General features: G+C 42.4%; 3 protein-coding genes across 4 annotated transcripts; 2 read left to right on the top strand and 1 right to left on the bottom strand.

The window, feature by feature from the left end:
* The first annotated feature begins 43 nt into the window (after positions 1 to 43).
* LOC137956832 (auxin transporter-like protein 1) lies at positions 44 to 3,605 on the top strand. 2 transcript variants are annotated; one of them, XM_068804469.1, is made up of 8 exons: positions 44 to 585; positions 1,012 to 1,197; positions 1,760 to 1,872; positions 1,969 to 2,152; positions 2,332 to 2,429; positions 2,505 to 2,712; positions 2,787 to 3,044; positions 3,138 to 3,605. In XM_068804469.1, exons 1-8 carry the CDS (start codon positions 424 to 426, stop codon positions 3,327 to 3,329), a joined length of 1,401 nt encoding a protein of 466 aa, XP_068660570.1. In that variant the 5' UTR covers positions 44 to 423; the 3' UTR covers positions 3,330 to 3,605. The 2 variants fall into 2 exon arrangements, with proteins under 2 accessions (XP_068660570.1, XP_068660571.1); XM_068804470.1 differs by lacking the exon at positions 1,012 to 1,197 and having other exon boundaries at positions 45 to 585.
* A 675-nt stretch (positions 3,606 to 4,280) lies between these two features.
* Positions 4,281 to 12,921, top strand: LOC137955371 (auxin transporter-like protein 1). Its single transcript, XM_068802282.1, has 8 exons — positions 4,281 to 4,627; positions 5,060 to 5,245; positions 11,119 to 11,231; positions 11,329 to 11,512; positions 11,732 to 11,829; positions 11,921 to 12,128; positions 12,204 to 12,461; positions 12,556 to 12,921. Exons 1-8 carry the CDS (start codon positions 4,466 to 4,468, stop codon positions 12,736 to 12,738), a joined length of 1,392 nt encoding a protein of 463 aa, XP_068658383.1. The 5' UTR covers positions 4,281 to 4,465; the 3' UTR covers positions 12,739 to 12,921.
* Positions 12,922 to 13,457: 536 nt separating this feature from the next.
* Positions 13,458 to 16,179, bottom strand: LOC137955369 (endoglucanase 17-like). Its single transcript, XM_068802281.1, has 8 exons — positions 15,876 to 16,179; positions 15,543 to 15,749; positions 14,998 to 15,198; positions 14,822 to 14,914; positions 14,548 to 14,709; positions 14,353 to 14,464; positions 14,076 to 14,239; positions 13,458 to 14,005 (listed from the first exon to the last, which is right to left on the bottom strand). Exons 1-8 carry the CDS (start codon positions 16,116 to 16,118, stop codon positions 13,673 to 13,675), a joined length of 1,515 nt encoding a protein of 504 aa, XP_068658382.1. The 5' UTR covers positions 16,119 to 16,179; the 3' UTR covers positions 13,458 to 13,672.
* Positions 16,180 to 17,080: the final 901 nt, after the last annotated feature.

Raw genomic sequence — 17,080 nt, 5'->3', positions numbered from 1 at the left:
TACAGCTTTCGTATGATTCGCAGTTGTAATCTTCGCTCCCTCTATTGAAATTTAAGATGGTTCAGGAAAAGCTTCTGTAACTGACCCTGACGAGGATAAGTCTCCGTCTGTAACACAAAACGCCTAATGAAGACAGAGATTGGTGCTGATAGTTTTCAACTGATATTTTCTTTCACGCACAGACTGCAAGACACGGGTTCACTGCGCAGGCTCTTGCCTATTTCTGGTAACCACTTTCGTCTCCAGGGCCAGTAGAAAAAACTAGTAATTCTTGTTGAAGTTTCTTCATGCCAGGAACGTGGGACGTCTTTCCGCGTTTTGATGTTGCAGCCTCTTCCTGTTTCCGGAAGTAATCGAAAATATGCTTGGGGTTTTCCTCTAGATTTCTGATCGTTCGTTTTCCCCTGCAACTTCATACGTCTAATGGATGTTAAAGAGATGGAAAATGGTGCGCTGCAAATTACTGAGGAAACAACAAGCCAACGAGAGGTTCGAGTGGGAAGGTCGTTCAAGGATGTGTGGAATGCTGTTGTTTGGCATGGAGGTTCTATTTATGATGCCTGGCTCAATGCTGTTGCTGCACAGGTGCTTCGTTCTTTCATTCTTCCTTTCTGCTTCTGTTCTTTCCTTTCTTATTTCGTTGGTGGAGCTCGTTCTGGTTTTTGGTTCGACAGGATCATCACTTTTATTAGCCTCTGAGCTCTGGAATTGCTTTCCCCTTAGTTTTTATTATGCGTATTACTACTGCACGTATGGAAATTTGGTTTCAGAAACCCCATCATCTCTCTTAAAAGGTTATACTTTGGTATCGATTTTCAGTTCATATGGTTTATGCTTGTCTCAAATGGTCTAGAAATTGAGCGCTCTGTCTCGGATGGACTCTGCATGGCATTTCTTTAAGTATTATCCAACTGGGTTTGCAATCATTTCTCTAATTGTTTACTCGAAAGAAAAGGTGATTTAGATGTTGCCAATGTCTTTCTAAAATATTTTTCCTTTCTTAATTGTCAGGTTGGGTCGCTGATCCTTACCCTGCCTTATACTTTTGCTCAAATGGGTTTCTGGTTTGGAGTGTGTTCCCAATTTCTTTATGGAGCATTCGGGTGCTGGACAGTCTACATTCTGAGTCTTTTTTATGCAGAAGCTTCTCGGAGAACCAGAACTGCTGGTATCATTCATGAAAGACATGTCCTCCAGGTTGATACTTCTACATTCTCCCAAGCACATTGAGGAACTAACGTTTTGCGTTCCCATTGTTCTTTTGGAAAATGTTTTGCTCCACTCTGGTTTGTAAATTCAGAAGATTCCTCGAGTCATTCACGTTTGTTTCCTTACACAGTAAAGCTCCCAACGTTGCTATTCAAGGCGACAGGAATGACAGATAAAGCTAACAACTCGAATATAAATTTAATTGCACTTGCCGTGGGTTGAAATGAATAAATCCATGGTCCCGTGAACCTTGCAATATATTTGAATTAGATTGCTCTGGCTCTTGGATCAAAGAAAAGAAAGATGCTCCGGTTTCCATCTCTGTCGGAAGCAATGGATACCTTGAACTGTAGAAGTTGACAATGTCCACATGTATAGCCAAAAAACAGAGTATAAGCAGGAGAAGAGCTACCTTAAAAAATCTTGGCTATTTCACTGACCCTTGTGCTATTTTTCAGCAGCAAACTTGTTTCTATCATCTGTTTGATGCCTTGGAAATCAGAAGTTGTATTGAGTTTAGCGATTAATGTTTCTTTATTACTTCTTTCAGTACCATGAAGTTATCAGCATAGTTGCAGGGAGAACTCTGGGCAAAGTCGTTCTGGTGTTTAATATGACAGCCCTGACATTTGCTTGTGTGTTGCAGCTCATAGCCTGCTCAAGGTAATTGACAAAAAAAAAAGCTTGCTTATGTTTTAACTACCATTAACTTCATAACCAGTTAACCATTGGTTACATCATCGTGTTTGAGTTACTCAGTCATATCTACTACATGAACTCAAATTGGAACAAGAGAGAATGGCTGTATTTGTTTGGTGCACTGGCTCTCCCAATCGTGCTGTTGCCTTCAGTTCATAATTTTCGTCTCGCCTCTATTCTGGGAATTGCTACAACCAGCATTACTTCAGCGTATATGACGGTTGCTGCCCTCCAGCACGGTCAGGTGATCGCTGACCGCCCCTCTTAGGAATTTTACTGAACAGAGAAGTTCTGTATGCTTAGCCTACTTTAGCTGCTTTCTGTTGTCCTTCGCTCCTTGTAATGCAAGGCCACTGTCTGTCACTGTTTAAAGAAGCTCTGATCAACTGTGGGTAATCTGACTAACATTTACTAGACTTTCAGGTTGGCCAAGTGAGACATCAAGGACCGAAGAACTTGGTGGAATTCTTTACTGGATCAACAAATATTCTGTTCTCATTCGGAAGCCATGGACTCTGCATGTGAGTAACTCTCGTTGCTGGAATTCTGAAACTGTTATACGTCATTCATAAATAATTGCTTTGATGCTGTCACAGAGAACTGATGGAAGCGATGTGGAAACCTCAAAAATACAAATTCGTTTACATCTATGCCGTATTATACACCTACCTGTTAACTATACCAGATTCTGTCTCGGTTTATTGGGCCTACGGGGACATCCTCTTGCATCGCTCCAATGCATTTGCAGTTTTGCCACCTTCGAAGGCGAAAAACGTCTGCATAATTGCGATGATCCTTCATCAGGTTGTCTTCTATTTCACTGCAAAATCGAATTGTTTCAATTAAATCTTTATGATCAGCTTAACTTATGTTTGCAGTATGTGGCATTTTTACTGAACGTGAACCCCATATTTCTGGCGTGGGAGAAACTAGTGGGAGTTCACTTGAGTGAAAGGTTTTTGCTCAAAGCAGTGGCGAGGATTCCGGTGGTGATGGTTATCTGGTTTTTGGCACTGGCCATTCCTTTTTTTGGGCCCATTAACTCCATCATGGGTGCTTTCCTCATTTCCTTCTCCGTGTACATTATACCAAGCGTAGCATTCATGAAAGCTTATTCAAGGAAACAATTGTCACCAGTAAGCAGCTTTGAAACACTCTTGAACCTCCCGGTGTTATTATAAACGTATTACACTGTAACGGAGCATTTGACGAATTAAATTTGACGACAGGTCGGACCGGAGGCTGCCATGTATGGCCGCCTAACATACTGGATCAGTGCCTTTGTAGCTGTCTGGGTATTTGTCTTCGGATTTGGTTTTGGAGGATTTGCGAGTGGAACCATGTTCATCAGGCAAATTCAATCGTTTGGGTTTTTCGACAAATGCTACCAGTGCCCTCCAAAGCCCCAAGGACATTACTGAAAGTAAAGAGACTATACGAAAGTAAAAAGAGCTCAGAAGAGTGAAGAGTGGGGTTACCTCTTGTTCAAACGAAACAGGAAAAAAATAATGCAAGAGACAAGTAAATAATTGAACTAGCTGGGAATGTTTCATTTGTCGTCCTCTCCCCCCGTCTAGTCTTGCCCATAGAAATCCCTCGTTAGGTTAGTCAAATCAGATCCGCTGCGGCGGCTCGGCTTTAAATCCGGAAAACACAGCTTTTGATTCTCAGAGCTTCTTCTGACATAGCCTATCAAGTCCCAGCCTCGCAGAGGCTGTTTTTTCTCAGAGCTCTGAAACACGAATGCTTTCTTCTTGAAGCACGAGTCCAGTACTCTGAAACACGAATGCTTTCTTGAAGCACGAGTCCAGTACTCTGTCACACAGGGTTTCGGACCATTTCTTGATTCACGAAGCGTTATTACTATGGTTTCTTTGGTAACAAAAGCAGCCGAGATTGAGCCAACAAATCGGACGCAGAAAGAAAATTACAAGTTCCCGGAAAAATCACTGGGAGTCGAAGCGGACCAGTTTTTCCTATGTGCCATTTTCCCTATTGACTCCAACCAATGCACAAAGACTGGCCCAGTCAATGGCGTTTGGCACAAAATTAAATGTTTTCTTGACTCAATTAATGGCCAACCAAAATCAGGCCACTCTATAAGGGTACAGAAATTACTGGTGGCAATTACCAGGTGCACCAGTTCTCGCTGCTACAGTTTTCGTATGATTCGCAGTAATAATCGTCGCTCCCTCGATTGAAATTTAAGATGGTTCAGGAAAAGCTTCGGTACCTGCTGACGAGTGACGAGGATAAGTCTCCGTCTGTAACACTAAACGCCTAATGAAGACAAAGATTGGTGCTGATAGTTTTCAACTGATATTTTCTTTCACGCACAGACCGCAGGCTCTTGCCTATTTTTGGTAGTCACTTTCGTCTCCAGTCCCAATTGAAAAAATTAGTAATTCTTGTTGAAGTTTCTTCATGCCAGGAACTTGGGACGTCCTTCCGGGTTTTGTTGTTGCAGCCTCTTCCTGTTTCCGGAATTACTCGAAAATATGCTTGGGGTTTTCCTTAATTGTCTAGATTTCTGATCGTTCGTATCTTCATACGTCTAATGGATGTTAAAGAGACGGAAAATGGTGCGCTGCAAATTACTGAGGAAACAACAAACCAACGAGAGGTTGGAGAGGGAAGGTCGTTCAAGGATGTGTGGAATGCTGTTGTTTGGCATGGAGGTTCTGTTTTTGATGCCTGGCTCAATGTTGTTGCAGCACAGGTGCTTCGTTCTTTCATTCTTCCTTGCTGCTTCTGTTCTTTCCTTTCTTATTTCGTTGGTGGAGCTCGTACTGGTTTTTGGTTCGACAGAATCATCACTTTTATGAGCCTCTGAGCTCTGAAATTTCTTTCCCCTTAGTTTTTATTTGCTTACTACTACTGCACGTATGGAAATTTGGTTTCCGAAACCCCATCATCTTTCTTAGAAGGTTATCCTTTGGTATCGATTTTCAGTTCATATGGTTTATGCTTGTCTCAAATGGTCTAGAAATTGAGCGCTCTGTCTCGGATGGACTCTGCATAGCATTTCATATAATATTATCCAACTGGGTTTGCAATCATTTCTCTAATTGTTTACTCGAAAGAAAAGATGACTTAGATGTTGCCAGTGTCTTTTAAAAGATTCTAAAATATTTTTCCTCTTCATTGTCAGGTTGGGTCGCTGATCCTTACCCTGCCTTATACTTTTGCTCAAATGGGTTTCTGGTTTGGAGTGTGTTCCCAATTTCTTTATGGAGCATTCGGGTGCTGGACAGTCTACATTCTGAATCTTTTTTATGCAGAAGCTTCACGGAGAACCAGAACTGCTGGTATCATTCATGAAAGACATATCCTCCAGGTTGACACTTCTTCACTCTACCAAGCACATTGTTTTATTAGTCCATTAAAGAATTTATGTTTTGCGTTCCCATTGTTCTTTTGGAAAATGTTTTGCTCCAATCTGATTTGTAGTTCAGAAAATTCCTCGAGTCACTCACATTTGTTTCCCTACACAGTAAAAAGTTCCCACGTTGCTGTTCAAGGAGATGGGATGACAGATAAAGCTAACAACTCAAATATAAATTTAATTGCACGTAAGATTTCATTCAGCACTACAGTTTGTACTGGATTGAAATGAATAAATCCATGGTCCCGTGAATCTTGCAATATATTTAAATTAGATGCTTTGGCTCAAAAGAAAGATGCTCCGGATCCATCCCTGTCGGTAGCAATCGATACTACTGTAGAAGTTGACAGTATCCACATGTATAGCCAAGAACCAGAGCATAAGCAGGAGAAGAGTTACCTTAAAAAATTTGGCTATTTCACTGACCCTTTTACTATTTTTCAGCAGCAAAATTGTTTCTATGATCTGTTTGATGCCTCAAAAAGCAGAAGTTGTATTGAGTTTAGCAATTATTGTTTCTTTGTTACTTCTGTAAGCTTTCACTGGAGAAAGCTTTCTTTTCGTATATTTTTTTTCATTTTCATACATTTACAACACTCTTATATTTACATAGAATTACATCATTTTCTCATCTGATTTCTCGGATCGCATTTCCGTTCTAATTTTACGGAGGACTTCTTCCTCTTGATTTTACAGAAGACTTCTTCCTCTAGAAGATAGCTCATGCCAACAGTCCCCCTCAAGTTGGTGCGTATGTCTAATGTCTAACTTGCCAAGTGAGTTATAGAAGTTCTTGTTGTATACTACTTTTGTAAGTATGTCTACCAATTGGTCTTTAAATTTAATAAACGAAAATCAAATTATCTTGGCCTCAAGGTTTTGTTTGATGAAGCGCCGATCTGCTTTCATATTTTTAGTCTGATCATGCTAAACCGGATTATGCGAAATATCAATAGCCACCTTGTTATCGCAGAATAAGTCCATCTCATAGTTTGTGCCAAAGCCAATTTTCAATTAATAATCTCCGAAGCCAGAGAAACTCACAAAAACCCTTAGCCATCCCACAAAACTCGACTTCAGCACTTGATAATGCTACTACTTTTTGCTTTTTAGTTCTCCATGTAATTAGGTTCTCTCCAACAAACGTAAAATAGCCTAAGGTGGATCTTCTATCTAAAATATTCCATGTCCAGTCAGCATCTATATAACCTTCAACCCTTAGGTGATGGTTTCTTGAGAACATGAGCCATTGCCCAGGGGAGGACTTTAGGTATCAAAGAATCTGACTCAAAACATTCATATGTTCTTCACTTGAACAATGCATGAATTGGCTTACTACACTTACTGCATAGGCGATGTCAGGTCGTGTATGGGAGAGAAATAGGTTTCCCAACCAACCTCTGCTATCTTCCTTTGTCAGTTAGCACTTGGTTTGGGTATTTTCCAAGTTTGTGATTTGGGATTATTGGGGTATCAATAGGCTTACAGTCCAGGAGTCCAACTTTTGATAATAAATCTAGGATATATTTTCATTGGCAAAAGAATATGCTTTGCTTAGACCTAGCAACTACGATTCCTCTAAAATATTTGTGTCTTTCCAGATTTTTCATCTTAAATTATGTTGCCAATTGCTCTTGAAGTCTTGCTATTTCTTCTGGATTGTCTCTTGTAATGATCATATTGTCTATATACATTGTCAAAGTTATTACTTTACCCCGTTGATACCAAACTCAATCCCCCAAACCATGCTCTAAGACATTTCTTCATGTCATATAGAGTTCATTGGAATTTGCAAGATTCTAGAGGGACATTCATGTAGATATCTTTTTCAAGATCTCCATGGAGAAAAACATTTTTAACGTCAAATTGGTGTAGTAGACAATCAAGGTTAGCTGCGAGAGATATTAAAACTCTAACAATATTTAATTTGGTCACCGGTGAGAATGTCTCTTGATAATCTACGCCATATGTTTTTGTATATTTTTTTGCTACTAGCATTGCATTGTACCATTCAACTGCTCCATCGGATTTGTACTTTAGAGAATACCCATTTACACCTCATTGTTCTTTTACCTTCAAGTAGAAGAACAAGACTCTAGGTCTCATTTTTCATTAATGCCTCAATTTCCTTTTTCATGGCTTGAGCCCACCTTGTGCCTTTTAGAGTTTCATCAACACTTGTAGGAACATGGTGTGAGGAGAGTTCATTTACAAACTTCTGGGGTTCGGAAAATTCTTTTGTAGACACATAATTGGCAATCGGATATTTCAATCTTTGTTCCTTCACTTCAGGGGAATATCTGTTTGGTGGTTTACCCCAATTGCGCCTGACAGGTAATTCATTGCCAGCAGGAGTAGCCACATCATTAGTTTTTTTAGGTGTCACAGGAGTATTTACCTCAATGATATTCTCAGGAGATTGGTTGCCAACAGGAGTATTTACATGAATAGAATTTTGAGGTATGACGAGAGTACTTACCTCAATGATATTCTTAGGAGATGGGTCGCTAAATACTGAGAGGAGGGGTACTGGTTCATCAACTTTTGAAGATATCTTCTTTGGATTTTATTCCATAAGCCATATTAGTGTCCTTGAACCAGTCAAATGTTAACCAATTCAGCGCTTCTTCTCGTCTCCCCCTAAAGAGAAAAAGTGGATGTAGCAAACGAGTAAAAAGTATCAGATTCAAGGAATGTGACATCCATAGTGACATATGTGTGCCGAGTAGTTTGATCGTAGTAGTGGTACCCTTTTTTTATGGACGGCATATCCAAAAAACAGACATCAAATGGCACACGGATCAAGCTTCGAGCGCTTGTTTATGTGGAGATTATCGAACACAACGCAGCCAAAAATTCGAGGGGGAAACATCAACACCATGGGTAATGAAACATAGTTTGACAGGGCTTGTAGTGGAGTCTTAAACTCAAGAATTTTGGAAGGGCTGCGGTTAATGAGATGGACGGCCGTAGCAACAACATCAGTCCAATGATGGCTAGGTACGTCAGCCCCAAGTAAAAGAGTCGGAGCTATTTCAAGAATGTGGCAATTTTTCCGCTCCGCAATGCCATTTTGCTGAGGAGTGTGGGGGCATGAGGTTTCATTAATCAGTCCATGGTGTTGGAAATAATCACGGAACTGATGATTCACATATTCTCCACCATTATGAGATCGAAGAATTTGAATGTTAGCGGAGAACTGAGTTTGGATCATCTTATGAAATGATTGAAAGGTATGAAAGACTTCATCCTTGTGTTTCAACACGTAAAACTAAGTCATTCAAGTGCAATCATTAACAAATATTACAAACCAACGGATACTAGACCTAGCATCTTTGAGGGAAGGACCTTACACATCAGAGTATATCAAAGCAAAAGGATCCTCGCTCTTATTCATACTTAACAAATAATTGACCCGATGATTTTTTGCTAGAATGCAAATCTCACAGTTAAAATCCATAACTAACAAATTCGAAAATAAATCAGGAAACATATGTTCCAAATACCCTAACGAAGGATGGCCTAACCGATGGTATCACAGCCAAATCTGTTCCACTTTGAGGTCACTCGGGTGCCACATGTGATATGCACTTCCTACGTTGAAATCTTCCATGTAATAGAGGCCCCTCTTAGTACTACGTCCAATAATCTCCTTGGTGAGAATATCCTAAATAAGACAAAATGTAAGGTAAATAATAACAACACAATTTAGGTCGTCGGTAACTTGTGAGAAAGAGAAGGCATGAGTAAAGAATTAGATAATGGTAGGGCTGGTGATAACATCACTGTTCTAGCCCCTATCACCGAAGAAATAACTTCATTAGCATTGGCATTGCTAGTCCGCCGAGGAGCAAAGTGCTGAGAAAAATCATTTGCATCAAATGTCATATGGTCCGTTGCTCCAGAATCAAGTTTCCACGTGCTGCAATCAGCCTCTCTAGTAGATCCGAGGAGTGCATTACTTGCAGTAGATTTTGAACTATCGAATGGAATGAGGGAAAGATGCGACTCTGCTGTAGCCACCGTAGCCTTGCTCGTGGCTTCATTATTCTGAACCACATCATGACGCTTTTTAACCTGGAATTTGTGTCACCGCTCGGGATATTCGTGTACCTTGAAGCAAGTCTCGTAGGTATGTTTTGCATTCTCACAGTGAAAGCATCTAGTTCCATCAGAAGTGGCTCGTGATTTAGAGTTAGAATTGGATTTTCCACAATGTAGAGAGATAGACCCAAAGTGTGTCGGAGAATGCAAGCTATGTTTGAAGTTCTTGGATGCCAGTCTGCTTCTGGTGTATCATCGGAGCTACCAATCGCCATCATTGCTTGACGAACAGTTTCCCTATGGACATGAGCATAGGCTTGCTCCACGGTCGGGAAAGGTTGTATCTGAAGAACATCACTTCAAATATGGTCTAGGTGATCATCGAGACCATCCAAAAACACATCTACTCGCTCTTATTGAATTAAGGTATTATGCCTTTGAATATTGGCTGAGCACACCATCGGGTTTGGTCGGTGGAAGTTTATTTCACGCCAGAGGCCTTGGAGATTATTGTAGATTTTTCAAGAGAGCCACTAGACTATTTGAGACGTGTCACACATCGCCGAAGATCATACAACTAGGAGGTGTCACTGCCATCAAAATATGTAGTAACAATGGCATCCCAGACTATCTTGGTTGTTGGGAATCAAATGAAGTTACTGATGAGGGAAGAGTCTATGGAATTAATCAACCATCCTTTGACAATAAAGTTGTTTGTGCGCCATCGTCAAAAGGTAGGATTCGTCTGAGGAGGTTGAGGGAGTTCACCATTCAAATACCCCAGCTTGTATTTGCTTGATATATACATCTCGACAACCTGGGACCAAAGTGCATAGTTGGTGTCATCCAACTTGATTCCAATCGGTGCAACAATATTTGCTTCAATCATTCTCGTGGTCAACTCGACCAGGACAGAGGAGGGCAGAGATTCACTGGACTGGAAGTCTGTATCGGCCATGGTCGAGCACGAGAGGGTCACGATTAGCAAAGAACCCGCGATGAGTGCAAGTGATATTCCTACATGTTCATTGGGTTGACTCGGCTTAGTCCGATCTGAGTAGTTTGGTAGACTCGGCTTTGAGCCCAGTTCGGCTTTGAGTCGCTGGATTTGAAATTAAAATCCGCCCAAAGTTAAGTAGCAGGATTTTAATTTCGATGCAACAGTCATTGTCCTTGCGACTCTGGCCTCCGAACAGTGCGAGACAGCAATGGGAGGTCTTCCGCTGGGAGACCAGGGTCCATCGTCTCCGGAATGGCACTCCATACATCAAAGGCTCGGCCAGAGTCGCTGCACAAGCAGCGGTCTTGGTATCTGGTTGAGGCTTGGCCGCACCAGAAGTCGCTTTGTTTCTGTCGCTTTCGGAGAAAACGACTCTCCACGACGGGAGCTTCCAAAAATCGATTCACGAGACAGGTCTGCAGTTGGAGGTACAATGGTCGATCAAGGAAAAATGAAGGGAATTTTTCTCCCCGCATCATCGCCGAACGCATGAGAATTGGACCTATGGTTATTCCCGCTCTGATACCATGTAACCTTTCACCGGAGAAAACTTTCTTTTTGTATTTTTTTAATTTTATTTTCATATATTTGTTATACTCTTATATATATAGATAGATAGATAGATAGATAGAATTACAACCTTTTCTCCTCTGATTTCTCGAATCTCCTCTGATTTCTCGTATCGAATTTCCGTTCTGATTTTACAGAAGATTTATTCCGCTTGATTTTACCGAAGAATTCCTCCTATGGAAGACAGCTCATCGCCAACAACTTCTTTCAGTACCATGAAGTTATCAGCATAGTTGCAGGGAGCACCCTTGGCAAAGCCGTTCTGGTTTTTAATATGACAGCTCAGACATTTACTTGTGTGTTGCAGCTCATAGCCTGTTCAAGGTAATTGACAAAAGAAAAAAGCTTGCTTATGTTTTAACTACTATAAAGTTCATAACCAATTAACCATTGGTTACATCCTCGTGTTTGAGTTACTCAGTCATATCTACTACATGAACTCAAATTGGAACAAGAGAGAATGGCTGTACTTGTTTGGTGCACTGGCTCTGCCAATCGTGTTGTTGCCTTCAGTCCATAATTTTCGTCTCGCCTCTATTCTGGGAATTGCTACAACCAGCATTACTTCAGCGTATATGACGGTTGCTGCCATCCAGCACGGTCAGGTGATTGCTGACCCCCTCGTTGTATTTCGTCCAACCTTGTCTCACGACATTAGAAATTTTACTGAACAGAATAGTTCTGCATACTTAAGCTTACTTTAGCTGCTTTCTGTGATCCTTTGCTCCTTATCATACTGTTTAAAGAGGTTCTGACCTGCTAAGATTTGTAAAGAAATATTGGTAATCTATCCATATTATTACTAACATTTACTAGACTTTCAGGTTGGCCAAGTGAGACATCAAGGACCGAAGAACTTGGTGGAATTCTTTACTGGAGCAACAAACATTCTGTTCTCATACGGAAGCCATGGACTCTGCATGTGAGTAACCCTCGTTGCTCTTTTCCTCTTTGCTGGAATTCTGAAACTGTTATACGTCATTCATAAATAATTGCTTTGATGCCGGTCACAGAGAACTGATGGAAGCGATGTGGAAACCTCAAAAATACAAATTCGTTTACATCTATGCCGTATTATACACCTACCTGTTAACTATACCAGATTCTGTCTCGGTTTATTGGGCCTACGGGGACATCCTCTTGCATCGCTCCAATGCATTTGCAGTTTTGCCGCCTTCGAAGGCGAAAAACGTCTGCATAATTGCGATGATCCTTCATCAGGTTGTCTTCTATTCCACTGCAAAATCGAATTGTTTCAATTAAATCTTTGTGATCAGCTTTAACTTGTGTTTGCAGTATGTGGCATTTTTACTGAACGTGAACCCCATATTTCTGGCGTGGGAGAAACTAGTGGGAGTTCACTTGAGTGAAAGGTTTTTGCTCAAAGCAGTGGCGAGGATTCCGGTGGTGTTGGTTATCTGGTTTTTGGCACTGGCCATTCCTTTTTTTGGGCCCATTAACTCCATCATGGGTGCTTTCCTGTTTTCCTTCTCTGTGTACATTATACCAAGCGTAGCATTCATGAAAGCTTATTCAAGGAAAGAATTTTCACCGGTAAGGCAGCTTTGAAACACTCTTAAACCTCCCGGTGTTATTATAAACGTATTACACTGTAACGGAGCATTTGACGAATTGAATTTGACGACAGGTCGGACCGGAGACTGCCATGTATGGCCACTTAACATACTGGATCAGTGCTTTTGTTGCTGTCTGGGTATTTGTCTTCGGATTTGGGTTTGGAGGATTTGCGAGTGGAACCATGTTCGTCAGGCAAATTCAGTCGTTTGGGTTTTTCGACAAATGCTACCAGTGCCCTCCGAAGCCCCAATGACATTACTGAAAGCAAAGAAGCTAAGAGAGCTCAGTAAACGACGAATACAGGTCATTCCGAAAGTAAAAAGAGCTCAGAAGAGTGAAGGGTGGGGTTACCTATTGTTAAACGAAACAGGAAAAAAATAATGCAAGAGACAAATAAATAATTGAACTGCAATGTGAAAAAGGAAAAGCACCCGTAAGCTGGGAATGTTTTCATTTGTCGTCCTCTCCTCCCGTCCGGTCTTGGCCATTGTTAGGTTAGTCAAATAAGGTTCTCTGCGGCGGCTTCAAATCCAGAAAAAAACAGCTTTTGATTCTCGGAGCGCAGAATCTGAGCTTCTCTGACATAACCTATCAAATCCCTGCCTCACAGAGACCTGCTTTTTCTCAGAGCTCTGAAACACGAAAGCTTTCTTAAAGCACGAGTCCGGTACTCTGTTACGCAAAATTCCGGACCATTTCTGGAATCACGAAGCTTTATTACTACGTTTTCAGTCGATGTTGAGCCTACAAATCGGTCGCAGAAAGAAAATTACAAGTTCCCGGAAAATCACCGGAAGTCAAAGCCGGCCAGTTTTTCCTGGTACCATTTTCCCATAAAGTATGAACGAAGAACACCATGGAGCGCGTGCCCCAGTATCTTGTACTGCGTAAACCGTTCGAGGCACGCCGCGGTTGCCTCGCGGGAGCCGGATCGCAGACAAAAAAAAACGAGCATTCTCTGACAAACCATAATGCATCAAATATATAAGACATTAAATATAACTTGCCTAACCATGTGATACTTTTTCCTTTTCGACTTCCACACCAGTAAAAAGGGTGGAGGACTAAGGAGGGCCCCGCCCCGGCTCGAACCTTTTGCTCTCTGCCGGGGCCACTGGCCACTTTTTACACATGATTAGATCAACAGAAGAAATACAAAAGCTAGAGACGTAGCCCGGATAAGGATTTCAAAGCTGGCCAAAGGAATGGGCTAGGTAAGCCAGTGTCCCCACCAGTGGTGCGTTCATGTAAGTGGACGGCTCGGATTGCTCGTAGTCAGACCTCTGGTCAGGAAACTGGTCGTGTAAATCGGGCCCACCGACGATAGCTCCGACGTGGACATTGGGATTGGGCGCTTGCGACTTCATCATGCGGAACCCCGCTGTGCATTGGATCTTGGACGGGTGCACCGCCTTGGACGGCAGAGATGCTCCCCTGTGATGGATCCTCTGCGGAAATCTCCCGCCGTACCCCACCATGTAGGATATCTTCAAAGGGTTGTCCCCAAGGAGGTAATCCACCTGGTGCGCACGGATTCTGAGTCTCAAACAAGTAAAAAAATGTAAAAGACCGGAATGGGTCACAAAGTACCTGTTTCTTGGCGATGGCTCGGAGTCTCTTAGGGTTGATGGTGGTCCCGCCGCAAGTGACGACCTTGTGGGCAGAGGTCAGGTACTTGGCGTAGGTGACCAGAAGGAAGGAAGTAGACGTCACGTATTGCATGTTGCTGTCGCTCATCTTGTAAAGGAGCCCACCTGTTCCAATGCATCAGATCACCTGATCAGAAACCCTAATCCGCATCGATATAGCCGTTAGGAGGAGAGACAGACCGATTCGACGGAAGGTTTCAGAGAAATAGTAAAGTTACCTGGGGTATACTGGGTCTGGGAGAACGAGGCGCCAGGAATCAGAGAGCAGATGTAGTTATCAGCGTGACCTTTGTAGTCATGGAGGGACTTCATGTTTTGCACTAAAAAGGCCTAACGAAACAAAACGGAGAGTTTCAGGGTTCTTGAGATGGGTATTATGTTGAGGGAATTTGCATATCCTTCCATTTGCTTACCTTGGAGAGAAGGATTCTAGCCCCTACGTGCTTGTTATCCCACCCGAATGTGTTGTCAGTCTCATCAGCTCCAAGGGTCTGACCGTTGGCCTGAATGTAGTTCAGGTAGGTAGGATTCTTGGTGGCTTTGAGCAGCCACGCAGCTCCCCATAGCAGTTCATCCTTCAATAAAGAAAACAACGGGATTAATGCGAGTTATAGGTTAGAACAAACGACAACGAGTTTTCAAGAAGATGAAAGAAACAATGCCGAGGAGACAGGCAACGCATGAGACCTGATAGCCAGAGTAAGAGCAGTAAAAGGGGCAGACGAATGCCTTCAGGCCATTGCTGTAGGCTCCCCTGAACTTGTCAGCAAAGGCAAAAACCTGCAAACCATGTGAATGACGGGATTAAAACAAGCAATGATGAGGATTCCAATTGAAAAATATTGCGTCAGTTTTGTCTATACCCCGATAGCTCTGTTCCGGAGCAGCTTGGAGTAGGAAGGGTCAGTTCTTCTGAAGACCAGAGAAGCAGCTGCAAGAGCTGCAGCTGTTTCGCCAGCAACATCAGAACCAGGGTTCTTGGGGTCAATCTTATACACACTTCTCGGAGTGTCCATATCTTCCGGTCTCTCCCAGCATGAGTGATCCTTGTTGGCATCCCCTACCTGCGCCACACACATTATCCTCTGTTTATTCTGCTTCTCTTTCATCACAATGTACAAAGAGACGAACCCCAGTTGTAAAAATAGAATACCAACACAAAAACAAAAACATCTAATTAACCTCCTCGAATGCCCACTCCAACGAAATGGCGAAAAAAGATTAGTAATCTTATTTCAATTCTGTAAGCAGATAAATAAAGATGAAGAACCACCCTTTTCTTTTTTCAGTTCTTACTGTAATTAGCTGACCCTTTTTGTGAAGGCACGAATGAGGAAACATAAGGAACAGAGCAAATGCCAGAAGAACAGTAAAAAGAAAAAAAGAAAAAAAGAAAAAAAAGGGCAACCTGCACGTATATGGTGTTAGGATGAGCAGTGGCCTTGAGGAGGTAATCAGTAGCCCAACGAATAGCCTCCCTAGCATTCGCCAGCTCTCCCTTCATCAACCCACCAAACTCTATCACGCTCCACGAAAGCATAGTCGTCGTAAAAGCCATGGGAAATCCAAACTTCACATTGTCCCCGGCGTCGTAGTATCCTCCCACCAAATCAACCTACATTGCCCACAAACGTAATATAGACTACTTTAGCAGCATCCAAAAAAAAAGCAGAACAACCCACCATTACTTCTAAACAAGCAAGAACACAGTAAAGCAGACAGAAAACAGAGGACTTCTCACATGCAAGTTCGACCCGTCAGAGAGACCCGAATCTCCCCTCCATTTGACCCTTTGGGTAGGAGGGAGCTTGCCAGACCTCTGCCCCTCGAAAAACAAGATCGATTTCGTAAGGGCGTCTCTGTAATTGTGGAAGGCGACATGAGGATGATGAGACTTGTGAAAGGATGCAGAGGCGCTCGAGAGGAAAAAGAGAGTGGCGAAGAAGATGAAGAGGAATCGGAGGAAAGCGGAAAGGGGAGCCATCGGCACGCTACCTGAGACCAACCAACCCAACTAACCTGAACTAACTGCAAGCCTCTGAAAAGAAGGAAAGAGTGCTCACCATTTATAAAGACAAGCTGCCTCTGCAATTCCTGCTTTTGTTAGTATTAGCGCCTCTTTCTAGGACTCATTAGAGAAGGGACAAGGCTAAACAGCAAAAAAAAAAACCGGGTTATTTACGTAACTTCAACGACGTAGCTGTGTTTTCCTAGCCATTGTTGAACATGTACGGTTGCCCTGAGAGTAATCTTTGAAGCTGTGAAAGATGCCTCTGTGATCGACTAATTGCACTCTCTCAGAAGTCACTATTCACTGCAGTTGTTAAAAAGGCTGGACCGCGTGTCAGTGCTGCAATGACGTGTTTCTCGTTACAGCTTCAGAGGATCTCAGCCATTGATTGAGCTGCCTTGGATGATGTACTGGCCTGCAACGTGTAAGCTACCAGCTACGTAGTTTTATGCCGTTACGTATCGGCTGTTTTCGTATTTATCCTTGCCTCCGTCAAATCGTCAAATAATAGCGCAGTCCAACGTTCGTCTCGGGGAAAACGACTACCTTGGCCATTTGCAGGAAGAGAAGAAAATTTCTTGAGCTCCAAAACCTGGCGCCATTAAAAGGTTAATATACTCTACTAACGACAATGCAGGCATTGTGCTGCACTATATGTGTTCCTCCGGGATTACCCGAACGGCAGAAGCACCAATCCCCCCCCCCCCCCCCATTCGGTGGATCTCTTATGGAGCAATGCAACTCGCGCACTCAATCCTCAGATCAGATCGTTGCCTTGTCTCTTTCCTCATCTGCTTATCCACACAGCCTCGCGGGAATAGAGAGACTTGGAGCTTTCTGAAACTCATTTTTCCATCTACTGGTGTGAGTCTGTGAGTACTTCGCGGGAATGTCACAGGAATTATGGTTTATTTAATACGAAAAGTCACAGCATT

Source organism: Aristolochia californica, unplaced genomic scaffold, assembly GCF_029961685.1.
Source record: "Aristolochia californica isolate CCGP_79_NKW_82.1479 unplaced genomic scaffold, dmAriCali1.0.hap1 SCAF_2, whole genome shotgun sequence".
Lineage (NCBI taxonomy): Eukaryota > Viridiplantae > Streptophyta > Magnoliopsida > Piperales > Aristolochiaceae > Aristolochia > Aristolochia californica.
This window is presented reverse-complemented; position numbering and strand designations above follow the sequence as displayed.

What these genes read in the sequence shown, in the direction of transcription:
- LOC137956832 (XM_068804469.1), top strand. Translation starts at nt 424, where the DNA reads ATGGATGTTAAAGAGATGGAAAATGGTGCGCTGCAAATTACTGAGGAA. An exon ending in TCAATGCTGTTGCTGCACAG is followed by an intron (nt 586 to 1,011) that starts GTGCTTCGTTCT and finishes CTTAATTGTCAG; the next exon opens with GTTGGGTCGCTGATCCTTAC. An exon ending in CTGCCCTCCAGCACGGTCAG is followed by an intron (nt 2,153 to 2,331) that starts GTGATCGCTGAC and finishes CTAGACTTTCAG; the next exon opens with GTTGGCCAAGTGAGACATCA.
- LOC137955371 (XM_068802282.1), top strand. Translation starts at nt 4,466, where the DNA reads ATGGATGTTAAAGAGACGGAAAATGGTGCGCTGCAAATTACTGAGGAA. An exon ending in TCAATGTTGTTGCAGCACAG is followed by an intron (nt 4,628 to 5,059) that starts GTGCTTCGTTCT and finishes CTTCATTGTCAG; the next exon opens with GTTGGGTCGCTGATCCTTAC. An exon ending in CTGCCATCCAGCACGGTCAG is followed by an intron (nt 11,513 to 11,731) that starts GTGATTGCTGAC and finishes CTAGACTTTCAG; the next exon opens with GTTGGCCAAGTGAGACATCA.
- LOC137955369 (XM_068802281.1), bottom strand. Translation starts at nt 16,118, where the DNA reads ATGGCTCCCCTTTCCGCTTTCCTCCGATTCCTCTTCATCTTCTTCGCC. An exon ending in CTAGAATCCTTCTCTCCAAG is followed by an intron (nt 14,465 to 14,547) that starts GTAAGCAAATGG and finishes TTGTTTCGTTAG; the next exon opens with GCCTTTTTAGTGCAAAACAT. An exon ending in CCAGACCCAGTATACCCCAG is followed by an intron (nt 14,240 to 14,352) that starts GTAACTTTACTA and finishes GCATTGGAACAG; the next exon opens with GTGGGCTCCTTTACAAGATG.